This window comes from Dicentrarchus labrax, unplaced genomic scaffold, assembly GCF_905237075.1.
Source record: "Dicentrarchus labrax unplaced genomic scaffold, dlabrax2021, whole genome shotgun sequence".
NCBI lineage: Eukaryota > Metazoa > Chordata > Actinopteri > Moronidae > Dicentrarchus > Dicentrarchus labrax.
Genome location: NW_026136718.1, coordinates 5,321,659 through 5,334,487, shown reverse-complemented (window position 1 = coordinate 5,334,487; position 12,829 = coordinate 5,321,659). Strand labels below are relative to the sequence as shown.

Sequence of the window (12,829 nt, the reverse complement as noted above, 5' to 3'; positions counted from 1 at the left end):
AAATTGAAAAGTACATAGACTCCATATACTGTATTTAGTCATTATACAAATAGAAACACCAAACAAAGCATTTTTCTCATCTTTCATTCAATATGCCAGAGCTTCATCATTTCAGATCACACTATCATACAAACAATTGATTCAATCATTCAGTGTTGCTCTTTCCAACAATCATATGTATTAGGATCATGTATGACATTTAAGATATTACATCATTATGAATAATGCACATGGCAAATGTTGTCTTTGTGTTCTTCCCAAACAATTGATGCAAAAAGATCATAGAAAAGTTCAGCATTTTTACTAAGAGTCCTTCAGACCATCAGCATTAACTGCAGGAGCTGCATCATCGGCGGGAGCTGCAGGAGCTGCTGTATCTGCAGGAGCTGCATCATCGGCGGGAGCTGCTTTATCTGCTTTATCTGCAGGAGCTGCATCATCGGCGGGAGCTGCTTTATCTGCTTTATCTGCAGGAGCTGCATCATTGGCGGGAGCTGCTTTATCTGCAGGAGCTGTATGATCGGCGGGAGCTGTGGTAGGTGCCGAAGGTGTGGGAATTGTGGGATAGTTTCAAAAACAAGCAGTGAGGGTAAATCAGGCATCCACTTATAAATAACCTTTAGGTTTTGAAATAAAACAAAGCTATTATGGTTCTGAGGTGTCTTTGTGTTGTGTGAGTCCTCTGAGGATTTTTTTAACCAGGCATGTTATAATTTATTTTATTTTATTACTCATGGTGTTATGTGGTCCTAGGTTGCTGCATCACACCTAGCACCCACCCTCGTAGGTGCCAGTCTTTCCCTAAAAGGACACAGTTCAGTCTGGTACCACAGTAGTCTGATCACAACTCGTAGATATGAATTTATGATATTCGCCTGGAACGCAACTCCACCATGATTAGTACTCACATGAAGTACAGAGACAATTACTTTGGTAGTAATTGTCTTTTGTCACAAGGTGCAGATTGACCAAATAATTTTAAAATCACAGTCTGACCCAACAATGTATTTGTCACTTGGTGTTTAAGACGCCACTATGGACAAAAGTGTCTGTCTAATGAATAAATGTCAAATGTTAAAAATACTATTCAAGCAATTACAAATATGGGCAAACTTAGTTTAGGTGTGTTTACCCTTCATTACATGCTTTGTGACATCCAAAAGGATAGATTTGTATTTTAATCTCTCTTAAACGGCAAGTGTAGGATTTAGTCGCATCTCGAAGTTTCAGAATACAACCGACTGAATACCATCACTCCTTCCAAGCATGTAGGAGAAACTACGGTGGCTTCGAAACTCTCGAAAACTGTCAATTTAGAGCCAGTGTTTGGTTTGTCTGTTCTCAACTACTGTAGAAACTTGGTGGTTCAACATTGCAGACTCCATGAAAGACTACCCACTTTCCTGTGTGTGCTTCTCAAGAAAGCATTTCCTTGCTGAGCTGAATACAGAATCCCCCTCCCCCCCACAAATTTTGAACTGACACATTTCTTCAAGCCAGTATGTTCCCTTTACCCTTGCTGAAACACATTATAACATGATGGAGAGCTGAACCGCAGCTTGAACTCAACAGCAACAAACCACCAAACACAAAATGTAATTTAATTTACACTGTTCTTTTATACATTCATAATAAATGAAAATCAGCAGGCTAAATGGCTTGACTGTGACTGAATGACTGTGAAATGCTTTTGGCTTTACTTACCTTTTGTACATGTAATGTTGTGGTCCCATTCTTCATTTACACATTGAAGTGTATGCTGTCCCTCCATTCTATAACCTGTACGGCACTCATAAGTGACTTCAAAGTTCTCTTTATATGAAGTCACAACTGAATTCTCAACTTTGGGTGGGAGACTGCAGTTTTGCAACGCTGGAAGAGATCAACACATTAACAATATGAGGTTACGCCCTGTAATCTTTTTTTATAAAACTGATAAAACAGAATAGGACTCACGTTCACAGATTGTTTCGAGTGATGATGCAGCCGAACGCCATTGTCCCTCATTACAAGTTAAGATGTCAAAACGAGGCCGGTATCCTTCGTTACATGTAATCTCGACCCTTTCATTTTGTCTATAACCATAATGTTGAAGTTGATCTCTCACTTCCCCATTAGGAATCACTGGAATTTTTCCACATTTTGTTTCCTCTAGGGTGGATATTATTACAAACATACAAAATATAATATCAGTAACACACAACACAAAATTGATACCAATAATAAATAAACAAAATCTTTCCTTTCAAAATCAATGAAGGTTTACGAATGTTATCAGGAATAATTGGTTTATTTAGCTTATTGTACAATATGTTGTGGCTGTGTTCGTACCCGATTTAGTTTTCTAAAGGAACTCACTGCAACCTGGGATTGGCCTCACTTTCAGAAAATACTGATTGATTATATCCCTAGGAAATCTTTACTTATTCCAACATATTTAAATTTTCCTTTTAAAAATGATGTACAGCTTGTCACAGTTGTCAGTCAGCTCAGAGTTGATTCTCTCCATCAAAAGGCCACTGTGGCCAGTTTGCTTCATGCTGGTTACAACAACTAGACCTGTAAGGCATTAAAGATGACTTACCGATGCATCGTTCTGACGCAAGTCCAGACCACACTTGGCCATTACATTGGGCGGCACCCCACCAGCTTTTTGTGAAAAGCTTATAACCTGTAGTGCAGGTGTAGTACACAATGCCATCGAATGGGCCAATTACAAATCCATTCTGAATTTCAGCTTTTGGACATGCTGTCAATGAAAAACAAAGAAAAGAGTTATAGCCAGATGGCATCACTCAAAAGAGAGAACAACACATTCTTAGCCATACTAATGGCAGGTTGGTTTGTTTATTTGGTCCATCAATTTGGCCCAGTCTGAAATATATCAGAAAGTATATAAAATAAAAAATAAAATTTGATATTTGTGTTGCCCTGAAGATGAATCCTACTGACTTCAGTCATTCTCTGACTTTTCCTATAGTGCCAACAGCAGGTTTACATATGTGGTAAAATGTGGCATGTCTCTACAGCTGTTAGATGGACATGGATTGACAATGACTTTAGTTCACAAATTCATGTTCCCCATTTCTAATCAATTTGGTGATCCCCTAACTCTTAATCTAGAGCAAGGGTTTTCAAGGTCTGAAATGAACAATTTGCACGCCTCCACCCCTCACCCCCTTAATTTACTTGCTTAGTTTTGTTGACTTAACTCAGGACTTGAGCCACAATAGCCTAACTTGTATGACATAAGTTCAGACTACACCAAATACAAATACAAATTTCCCCAAACTACTGTATCTTCGGACCTTCTCTTTAACCAAATCACAATATTCTATGTGATGTCCTTTTGATAACTAATGTAATAACTGATGAAATACTTCTTCACATTCATTGAGCTTCCCATGAAACTGTTCGTAGCCCCACTGTTGTGGGCCAGCCTCCCACTTTGAAAATCTGGTCTGGAGCCATCATCTAGAAGTAAAATTTGACCAGTACTGCTTTATGACCAAATGCCTGAAAAACTGATGACATCAGCCTTGACTGTACTTTTTATATATTAAATGTTAAATATTAGCATGCTAAGTCACCTGACTCTTTTTATTTTCTGTCTTTAGAATAAATTAATTTCAGTTGTTTTAAAGTAGAATCAATTTGCCATTCTTCATTAGTGAAATGACCAAATACACATCTCCTCAAGATAATTGGTTAGGTAAGGTAACAGGTTCTTGCAAACATCAAACCTCTACACCTTTTACTGTGTCACTCTGTTGTTTAGAAATAACGTATTTAAGTGAAATATTGCGATATTTAATAACACAATGTTAGAGTTAATATATTAACATTAATATATGCTGTACTCAAAATGTACTTAGAACATCTGGCATTAAGATAACGAAGATGTTTCAGCATGTCAAACACACACATATACATATATATATATTCATAAATAGTCTTGTGCCTGATATTGTCCAATTTGATCTCTCCACCCTCAAAACTGTGTCCTCCTTTTTGGAATAATGCTATGACCATAGTTTTTAGGTTGTAGCAAGTGGTTTTCACATTATTTCTATTGTATTTTTTTTTTCCTTTTGACTTTGATTTATTAATGTTTTATAGTTTTTATTGTATACATATTTAGCCTTGCATGTTTTTTTTTTTATTTCTTTCAGTGTTGTTCTAATTTTGCTATGGGAACCAGCTGGCAGCATGTTTGTATGAAAGGTGCTCTATAAATAAAATTGAGTTGGGTTGAGTTGAGTTTTTAGGTCCTAAGTAATTGCTTGTATGCACTTTATTGCTCCCAGATAAGATAACTCCAGGATTAAATAACTTCCCTGACACTAATTATAAATCTGAAATATCATGGTTGGCAAATGAAGGCAACGTGGAACAAAATTGTGGAACGTGGAATTAAAACTCCGTTTTTAATCATACAGTGTAATGGTTAATACAGAGTATCCATGACTTAACTAAAGGACCTAGGATCGGTGTGTGTCATGGATTTGAGCTTAGACAGTGCAGTATCTTTAGCAGAGGAGTTATGTGATCCATTTTTCTAGTTTTAGTTAAGACTCAACTAGCTGTAGCTTTCTAATGGACTTTTTAGGTAATTCCTTAAAAACTGAATTACAAAGCGTGAGTGAGAATTCAGCATCATGAAGACTTAAAAAATGTCTGACTTTAGCAATATTCCTATAATATGACAGGGGTGGCCAATATGGTAGTTTCTTAAAATGTACTTTATATGCATGTATAACAGAAATATCAACAGTGAATATGTTTTTCTGTACTTCCTTACCTGAACAAGCTTTTTCCCCATTCCAACCTGATGCCCCACAAGTTCGAGTAAAACCTCCCCCACTGTTGCAGGTATACTCAGCCTGTTCATTGTATTTGTATTTGTATTTACCGTTTCCCTTAATGACTGCAAAGTCATAATATTCTTTGTTGCATAAAATTGCTGAAAATAAAACAAATAACATTTAGTTATTAGCTTGTACACTGAGGAGCAAATGGAAACAACATATTGTTTATGGAGTTGGTATATCAGATTAAGATATTTCAGTTAAGTAAAATACTCAGATATTTCACCTCCAGTAAAAGTTGCAACTCTACCATGTTAAAGCAAATACTGTACATGTTACAGTCCTGCATTTCCAGTTTCACTTATGTTATGTTACAATTAGACAAACCAAAGTACCATATATATACACCAAATGAGATACAACAGCGAATACAGTTGCTAGGTCCTAAGTAAGGTCCTTTTATTGCATCTCAAAGCTCCAAGACAAGTCCCCTGCCACTAATTATAAATCTGAAACTTCATTGCATATTGGTTAATACATGTGTCCGTCTTGAAATTATGCATAGTGTTTGAAACTGTATCACATTAACAGAAGGGGAGGATTATAGCCAAAAATAGCCTTTTGTTTCAGTGTATCTATGATTGAATCTAAGTACCAACATAGGATCAACATGTATCATACATTTGAGCTTTGACAAGGCATGTTTCTCACATTACAGGCGGACTGAACATATCCGGTCTACTGTCTTAAGGTCGTTGTAAGGAGGGCGGAAGCATTGACAGTACATATAATGGAGAGAGCCTCCGGGTCTGTAAAGTGAATCAATGTCTTAAATCTGCATTCTATGTAATGGCCAGCAGGGGGCAGCTCCATTGGCTGCACTAAAAGACCAATAGCATGCAGTCTTACGGAGAAATTACCTGACTTCTTACTTGTTTATGGTCTCAGCCTCTAGTTTCGAAGCTTCTTCCAAACAGCATAATAAATAGAAACAACAAAACATCCCAACAATAAATTTGGTTTGCTGTATTTCATTACCTGTACATTTTGATTTCCCAGTCCAACCATTTGCCTTGCAAATTCGGTGAGGACTTCCTTTATAACCTTCTGTGCAGGCATAATTGATCCGCTCATTGTATTTGTATTCCCACTTGTGCTTGTTGTCAAAATCTGCATTATCGATAGCCTCTCTGATGCATGTTATTTCTGAAAGAAAAAATGCAGTTGTACACATAAATACAGAACAAAGAGACATACAGACATAACCGTTGGCAATGTGGAGACTATGGACTTCAAGAGATTAAGAGTTGTGAATGAGAGTGGTAGTAGTAGTAGGATTACTACAACGTAGAAACGGAGACTAAATAGGCTAGAATAGCAACACAACTGCAGAGAAAGGAGTGATGACCTGCTGACTATTTGGTGGTACTTAAGTATGTAAAATCAAAATATAAGGTTTATATTTCACCGTTGTCCCATTGTTCTCACTTTATCTGGCTCTTTTTTCGAGTAGTAATAAACTGTAGGTAAAATAGTCCACTACATTAATGTTAACGTTAGAAGACATGTCTATTCCTAATATGTATACTGCTGGATCCCAGTGCTTTCTTACAATGTGAATAGTCATTCATAGACATTCAGCATTCTGCTCTGATTTCTGGTTTCTGGCCAATGATTGCAGAGGGAGCAAGGACTTTATTCAACAGCTGAGAAATTTAATCTGGATCCTGGTTCCTCCAGTGCAGTCTTACGGAGAAATGACCTGACATCTCACTTGTTTATGGTCTCAGTCTCTTGTTTAGCAGCTTCTTTAATACAACATAATAAATGTATTTGGTGTATTTCATTACCTGTACATTCTGAATCCCCGATCCAACCATTTTCCGTGCAAATTCGGGAAGGATTTCCTTTAAAACCCTCTGTGCAGGCATAATTAATCCGTTCATTGTTTTTGTATTCCCTCTTACGTTTGTCGACAAAATCTGCATTATCGATAGCCTGTCTGAAGCATATTATTTCTGAACAAAAAAATAAAAAAATAAATGCAGTTGTACACATAAATACAGAATAAAGAGATATACAGACATAACTGTTGGCAATGTGGAGACTATGGACTTCAAGAGATTGAGAGTTGTGAATGAGAGTGGTAGTAGTAGTAGGATTACTACAATGTAGAAATGGATCCTAAATAGGCTAGAATAGATTAGATGCTCAATAAATATGGCACCTGAGGTTTTTTGGGCGTGAATGTGATGTAGCCTCGTACTTCAGGGGCGTGGAGTAGCAGGCAACATGAAACATTTTTTACAGATTTTTGTTTTTTGGTCTACAGGGCAGCCTTTTGGTGGAGAACATTATTAGAGTAAAACAGATTGATAACTGGACCAAAGATCCTTCCTAACTTGAAGAAATATCAACACAAAATTAACAGTAATGTCAAAAACACAAGCTTAACTTCACAGTACCTTGACAAAGTGGATTTGGACTCCACCGATCTCTGGTGCATGTGGCCACGTTGGTGCCATCTGTCCCCTTGTAGCCTCGCCTACACGTATAACCTGTAGTCTCATGCAATTTTACTTGGGTCCAGTATTTTCTCCAGGAAGTCACAAGTGGATCATATTTGTCGCATATAACCTCTAGAATAAGAGAAAGATTTGTGTATCTTAGTAAAATGAGATTAGATTAATAATCATAATCAATTATACACACACATAATCTGTTTCTGGCACTAGAGCCCATGTAGTTTTGTACCTTTGCATACCGGTGTGATAGTCCATTCTCCAAATTCATCGCATTCAGTTCTTACTGAGGTGTCCCGAAGGTTAAAAATCCAGAACTTCTCTGTACATCTGACTGTTATTTCGTCACCAGGTGAAAACAGACTTCTGCCAGGAGGTTCATACGTGGTTCCTTCGATTGGTGGCAGGTTCAGTTGACATTTTATTGCTGCATTTGTTGGGAGATTAAACATATTATTTGTTAGTTTGATGTAGACTATTACCATGACATCCATATATACAGGACCAGTTTTTGCAAGTCAGTGTGTGATGTAACAAATTAATGAAATTACTGTTTATACGTACCTTCACACATAGGTGCAGGGGTCCACTCTGCTCCTGTTCCTACTTTTGTGCATTTTGAAGATCTCCCTTCAGTGCGTTTGTAGTAACGATTGCACTCAAAATGCAGGATTTCTTGTTCCTTGTACACTTGCTTATCTCCAGTCACAAAACCATTTTCAATATCTGGTACTTTACATTCTATTGCTGTTGAAGAATACACACACAGGCATAAATATAAATGGAGCAAAGCCTGCAAGATAGTTTAGGCAGTCAACTCAAGCTGCACTGCTATACACACATGACATGCCTCACACTCTATAATCCTAACCAACACACACCTTTCCAATCTGGCGGTCTATTTAAACTGCACAATTTTCCAGCTCTCCCTTTAATCTGCCCTGCATCAGTATTGCTGCCTGCTGCTCTGTAAGCCCCACCACCACCCCAGCAACCATCTGTAGGCTCCGGCTAGGGGTTTAAGGTATTTGCTCCCCAATATCTCTATGTAAATGTCTGCGGGGAGTAATGAGGTTGGAGACGCCAAAATCTAACTATGCCATAATGCTGGAATAAACATTTCAAACGTGAGTTGTCTGACTGAACTACACTTGTTCATGAAAAGGCAAATATTTTGGGACTGTATGGAATTAAATTCAATGGTATTAACCACGAGTGACAGTTTGAGCATTTTTTTTTCATGATGCATTTTTTCAAATTAATTCCTGAGAACATACTACAGTTCTGATTTACTAATGTATGGAATAATCCTGAGCAGCGTTTCCAGCGTCCCCGGTTTGCAGCTGTGGACCTTTGTGGCATTTCATCTGTACTTTCTTCTGTTTTTTTTAAGGAAATAAACTGGGGTCATTCATTCTCAAAAGAAAGAAAGTTAATACTTATACCAAAATGGCAAACTATCACTTTGAGAGGTGTAATTTCCAAGACCATAACAATCATTCATGGGGTCTTCAGTTACGTTTCAGTTTGAGATACATTTTAGTTTAAACTAACTGTTGGTTGTTATGGTCATACATGGTGTGTATTAGGTGGCCAGTAGTTGTTTTTAGTTTTACTCACTAGCTACTGGGTAATAGTGGTTACCACGGTGTTTTAAGCATGTCTGTGTGGGTTATTGTCTTCCCCTTTCCATCTCTTTTAACCCTCCTGTGCTTCCTGTTTTCATTTTGAACAGTCTGCTTTACCTTGGCATATAGGAACTTTGCCAATCCACTCTCCAGTTTCATCACAGTACATCTCACGAGTCCCAATCAGCATGTCACTGTTGGACTTGCAGCTAAATCGAATTACATTGCCATAGGTTGCTTCCTCTGGGTCCCCAATCACCTGGACATTATTGGCCACATGAATCACTGGGCACTGTTGGGCTTGAAGGATAAAACAAATAAACTGGTTGACCAAAAGGCTTTCAAAAGACTTCAGACTTTCAAATGTATTGACCTCTCAGCAGGTAAGCAATACAGTTTTAATATTTCTAAAGGATAATAATTTCCATTTCCCAATGTGTCAGGTAACGGATGAATAAGATCTGTTATTTCAGCTCTTACCTTCACAGACAGGAACAACACCATTCCAGCCTCCAGCCATGCAATTCCGGTAGTTTGTGCGACTGACCATTTGATAACTGAAGCAAGTATAATGTAGGAAATGGATTATGGTAATGTGTCATTAAGATGAATATAAACTGAAAACTTGTTACATCACAGGGATACAATAGTGGGAGAGAACAAAGATACATAGGAAACAACAGTATATATGTGTGATTATTAATATTTTTATACCCTTTGTGGCAGGTGTATACAACTTTTGACCCAAAGACAAAATCCTCTCCCTTATCCAGATGAAAATCTGCAAACTGGGCATCGCCAGGATGACCACATGATTTTGCTTATAACACAAGAATGAGAGAGAATATGAGTAAATATATGTTTGATGCAAGTGGTTCTTCCATAAAAGACCATATTTTATTCATATCATATAATACAGTCAACCTTCTTTGGCATTGTGCACTCAAACCACTGCATTGACTGCATTACATGTTGCATAGTAAATGTTTATTTCTGAAAAGAAATACTGAATGTTAAAGATAGGAACTTACGTTGACATTTATTGCCCTTAGGCTGCCATTGTCCCTCAACACAGAGGATTCTGTAAAAGCCACTGTAGCCAACAACGCAGTTCACTCTCACTTGTCTTCCGCCAGGGTAGCTGGCCTCCAGATCACTTGTGTCAAAATTTGAATCATACAGGGGGCCCTCTAAAAACTGTTTAAGTGTACACTCTGTAACACAGAAAAACAAGACAAAAACAAAAGTAGATTTTTCCATTCTTATCCCCACAACAAAACACAATAAATTAAATGCTAAGATAAAAACTGACTGCAAAAATTACTTGAACTACTTGGTCTTACCTTGACTTTTCACAAAGGTCAGTGTATGCATCAACAAAAAAAGGACACAGCTTCGGGTTATTACGTACATTTTCTCTTCATTACCCTGACCCTCCAAGCAGAAGTAGAAACTTGAGAATGAAACACAGTTATACACAGACAGTGCAGGAAAAAGAAGATTGCTCAATGATTTACGCAAGTCTGTTCCAGCCTCCAACTACTCAGGCTCACAGGACACAGAAAAGCTGGTATGACCACACACAATACCTTATATGACACACTCAGTCCTTAGCAAAACCTTGAATACACCTTATATTGATGTATGACTAAGATTTACATTGCAGAATAAGCTAGTTGAATCATGGAAATGACACAGATCTAGTGTATAGGGTATTTTTAGTTTTATATATTTTTAATGTAATGCAACAAGAGTTTCAGTGGTTTCAAGGCCCTGCATTATCAGATTTTGCTATGTTTATCATTCATTGACAAAAAAAGAGTATTCCTGTAAAAGTTTATTTGTTTTTTTCCTCCTTGGTAATCATTTGCAGTCAATCAATTGAACAAACAAAATGTTGCATTTCAGCAAGTCTGCTATGGCTCTTCTTGTCTAGTATATATAAAACTGAAAAAAAGACCAAAACAGCAAGTCGGTTCACCACTAGATAAAAATATGTTCATTATATAAAACTAACCTGAGTTTCTTTTGTGTGCATAATTGTCACTGTTAAGACACAGTTTATACAAATGTTTGTTGGTTGATGGCCTTGTAAAAGTAGACACAGCTGCCAAAAGGGAAACAAATAAGTAGATTCTGACCTCTAAAACGTACCTGTTAAGCAATGCATGATTTGCCTTTATTTCTCAATATGACAATTGTTTGGAACAGAAGTTAGGTGTGTGTCTGTGTCACTGGAAATGTTTTTATATTGCCCTCACTCATTCCTCAGAGCATTTGTTGTGAATTTGTGATAAGGAACTATTATGATATTCAATCAGGAAGTGGGATCTGTAGGTCAGACGCAAACAAAGTCTGAGGCACAAAAGTATTTACAGCTATATTTTTTCCTATATGCAACATCTTTTCACTGCCTCCTGAGAAAATTACACAATTATTTGCCTTGCCTTTCCTGTTTGTCAGGGCAGTTGGCATTGGGAGATAAAGTTAATTTGTTGCTATACTATTGGACTATTTCTGTTTACTGTTTGAGCTGTGTGCTTTGCAAACTACCTTCAGAGAGAGATATGTGGAGTAATGTTTGTCTGACATGGGTTTTGGAGGGCAGGGTTGTTTCGACAGAAGTTGCAGAATTTGTGTGCTGACGTTTAGTATCTTTATATGTAAAGAATAGACATTTTCTTTTGTGTACAAGCCTCTGAATCAGAATCTACTATGTCATCATGGGACACTAAAACTAAAAAGTTTATTTTTAATATATCTTCTCTTTATGTTTGTCTTTTTGAGATAATACAGTATAGAGGTCATTAAGGGGGAAGAGAGAAATGGAGGAAGAAATGCAACAAAGATGTCTACTCAAACCAGTGGCGTTGCAATTACATGATCAGCATCTTAAACCTCTAGGCCTCAACATCGCCCCTAAATCCCATTTTTAGGAGACTCGAGTTTGGATGGCACCGAATGAAAACTATAATATATAAATAAAACTAAATAAATAAATTATTGCTGCAAAAAAAAAACAAAGTAAATATTAAAATGATCAAACAGAATGTGAAATAAAAAATGTATTTACTGCAGGTTATAGGAGCATAACATGGACTGGCCCGTTTTAAATTCGTTGGTTCTAATAGCAGTTCAGATTAAACTACCATGCTAGCAGTTTATTTCAGTTAAACTTCCATTACTCCTTGATAGGGACTATAACAGTGAAAACAGTGTCGGTGAAATGTACTGACCTTTATGACTCTTAGGACCTTACAAAAAATATGAATTCACCTTTATTATAAAATAATGGTTGACCAAAAGGATCTAGGTTGGGTTACTCAAGCTATTCACAAACTCACTAAGTTTGTGTAGAGCTAACCCCCCTCCCTTCCCTATTTTCACTATCATCTGTCCAAGAAATGTGTAGAAAGTTTACATTGTTACAGCATTTAACAGCATTTCTGTGTATCTGCAACGTGAATGCATTGCAATTATGACAAGCTTACCCTCTGACAACTTGATAACAAGGAGCATCACTTTATATATCTTTTACATGTGTTACTGATTTCAGATGTGTTTTCAACAGACGTGTGTTTATTCTTGTTCATGTCTCTCTGTGCAACCACAGCACATGTAGACACAAATGTCTACCCATCCCCTAGAACAGACATCAATCATTAAAGACTTGGTCACAAAAAGTGACACTGACTGGACAATATCTTATGTTTAATTTATCCTTAGCTCAACAGTGACCTCCTGAGGTTTCTCCACAGAGACAAAACACTGACAGAGAGGACATTATAAACTCGAGGTGCCAAAGCATAGTCGCAACTGTTTTCAATAATGTAATAAACAATTTTTATGCAAAGCAAGTTAAACATTAAGT

At 37.1% G+C, this 12,829-nt stretch overlaps 1 protein-coding gene across 4 annotated transcripts; it reads right to left on the bottom strand.

Annotated features, from left to right (window-relative positions):
• Positions 1 to 15: 15 nt before the first annotated feature.
• Positions 16 to 10,468, bottom strand: cfh (complement factor H). Of its 4 annotated transcripts, none has more exons than XM_051375714.1 (15): positions 10,302 to 10,468; positions 9,990 to 10,172; positions 9,673 to 9,778; positions 9,439 to 9,515; positions 9,076 to 9,258; positions 7,895 to 8,077; positions 7,563 to 7,757; positions 7,274 to 7,447; positions 6,659 to 6,826; positions 5,847 to 6,014; positions 4,802 to 4,963; positions 2,585 to 2,749; positions 1,957 to 2,151; positions 1,705 to 1,872; positions 16 to 530 (listed from the first exon to the last, which is right to left on the bottom strand). In XM_051375714.1, exons 1-15 carry the CDS (start codon positions 10,369 to 10,371, stop codon positions 304 to 306), a joined length of 2,424 nt encoding a protein of 807 aa, XP_051231674.1. In that variant the 5' UTR covers positions 10,372 to 10,468; the 3' UTR covers positions 16 to 303. The 4 variants fall into 4 exon arrangements, with proteins under 4 accessions (XP_051231674.1, XP_051231675.1, XP_051231676.1 ...); XM_051375715.1 differs by having other exon boundaries at positions 16 to 449; XM_051375716.1 differs by having other exon boundaries at positions 16 to 404.
• Between the last annotated feature and the right edge of the window lie 2,361 nt (positions 10,469 to 12,829).

Excerpts from the sequence above, each read along its gene's own strand:
- cfh (XM_051375714.1), bottom strand. The coding sequence starts at position 10,371 with ATGTACGTAATAACCCGAAGCTGTGTCCTTTTTTTGTTGATGCATACA. Across the intron at positions 7,758-7,894 it reads CCCTGCACCTATGTGTGAAG|CAATAAAATGTCAACTGAAC; the intron begins GTACGTATAAAC and ends CAACAAATGCAG. Across the intron at positions 7,448-7,562 it reads TATCACACCGGTATGCAAAG|AGGTTATATGCGACAAATAT; the intron begins GTACAAAACTAC and ends CTCTTATTCTAG.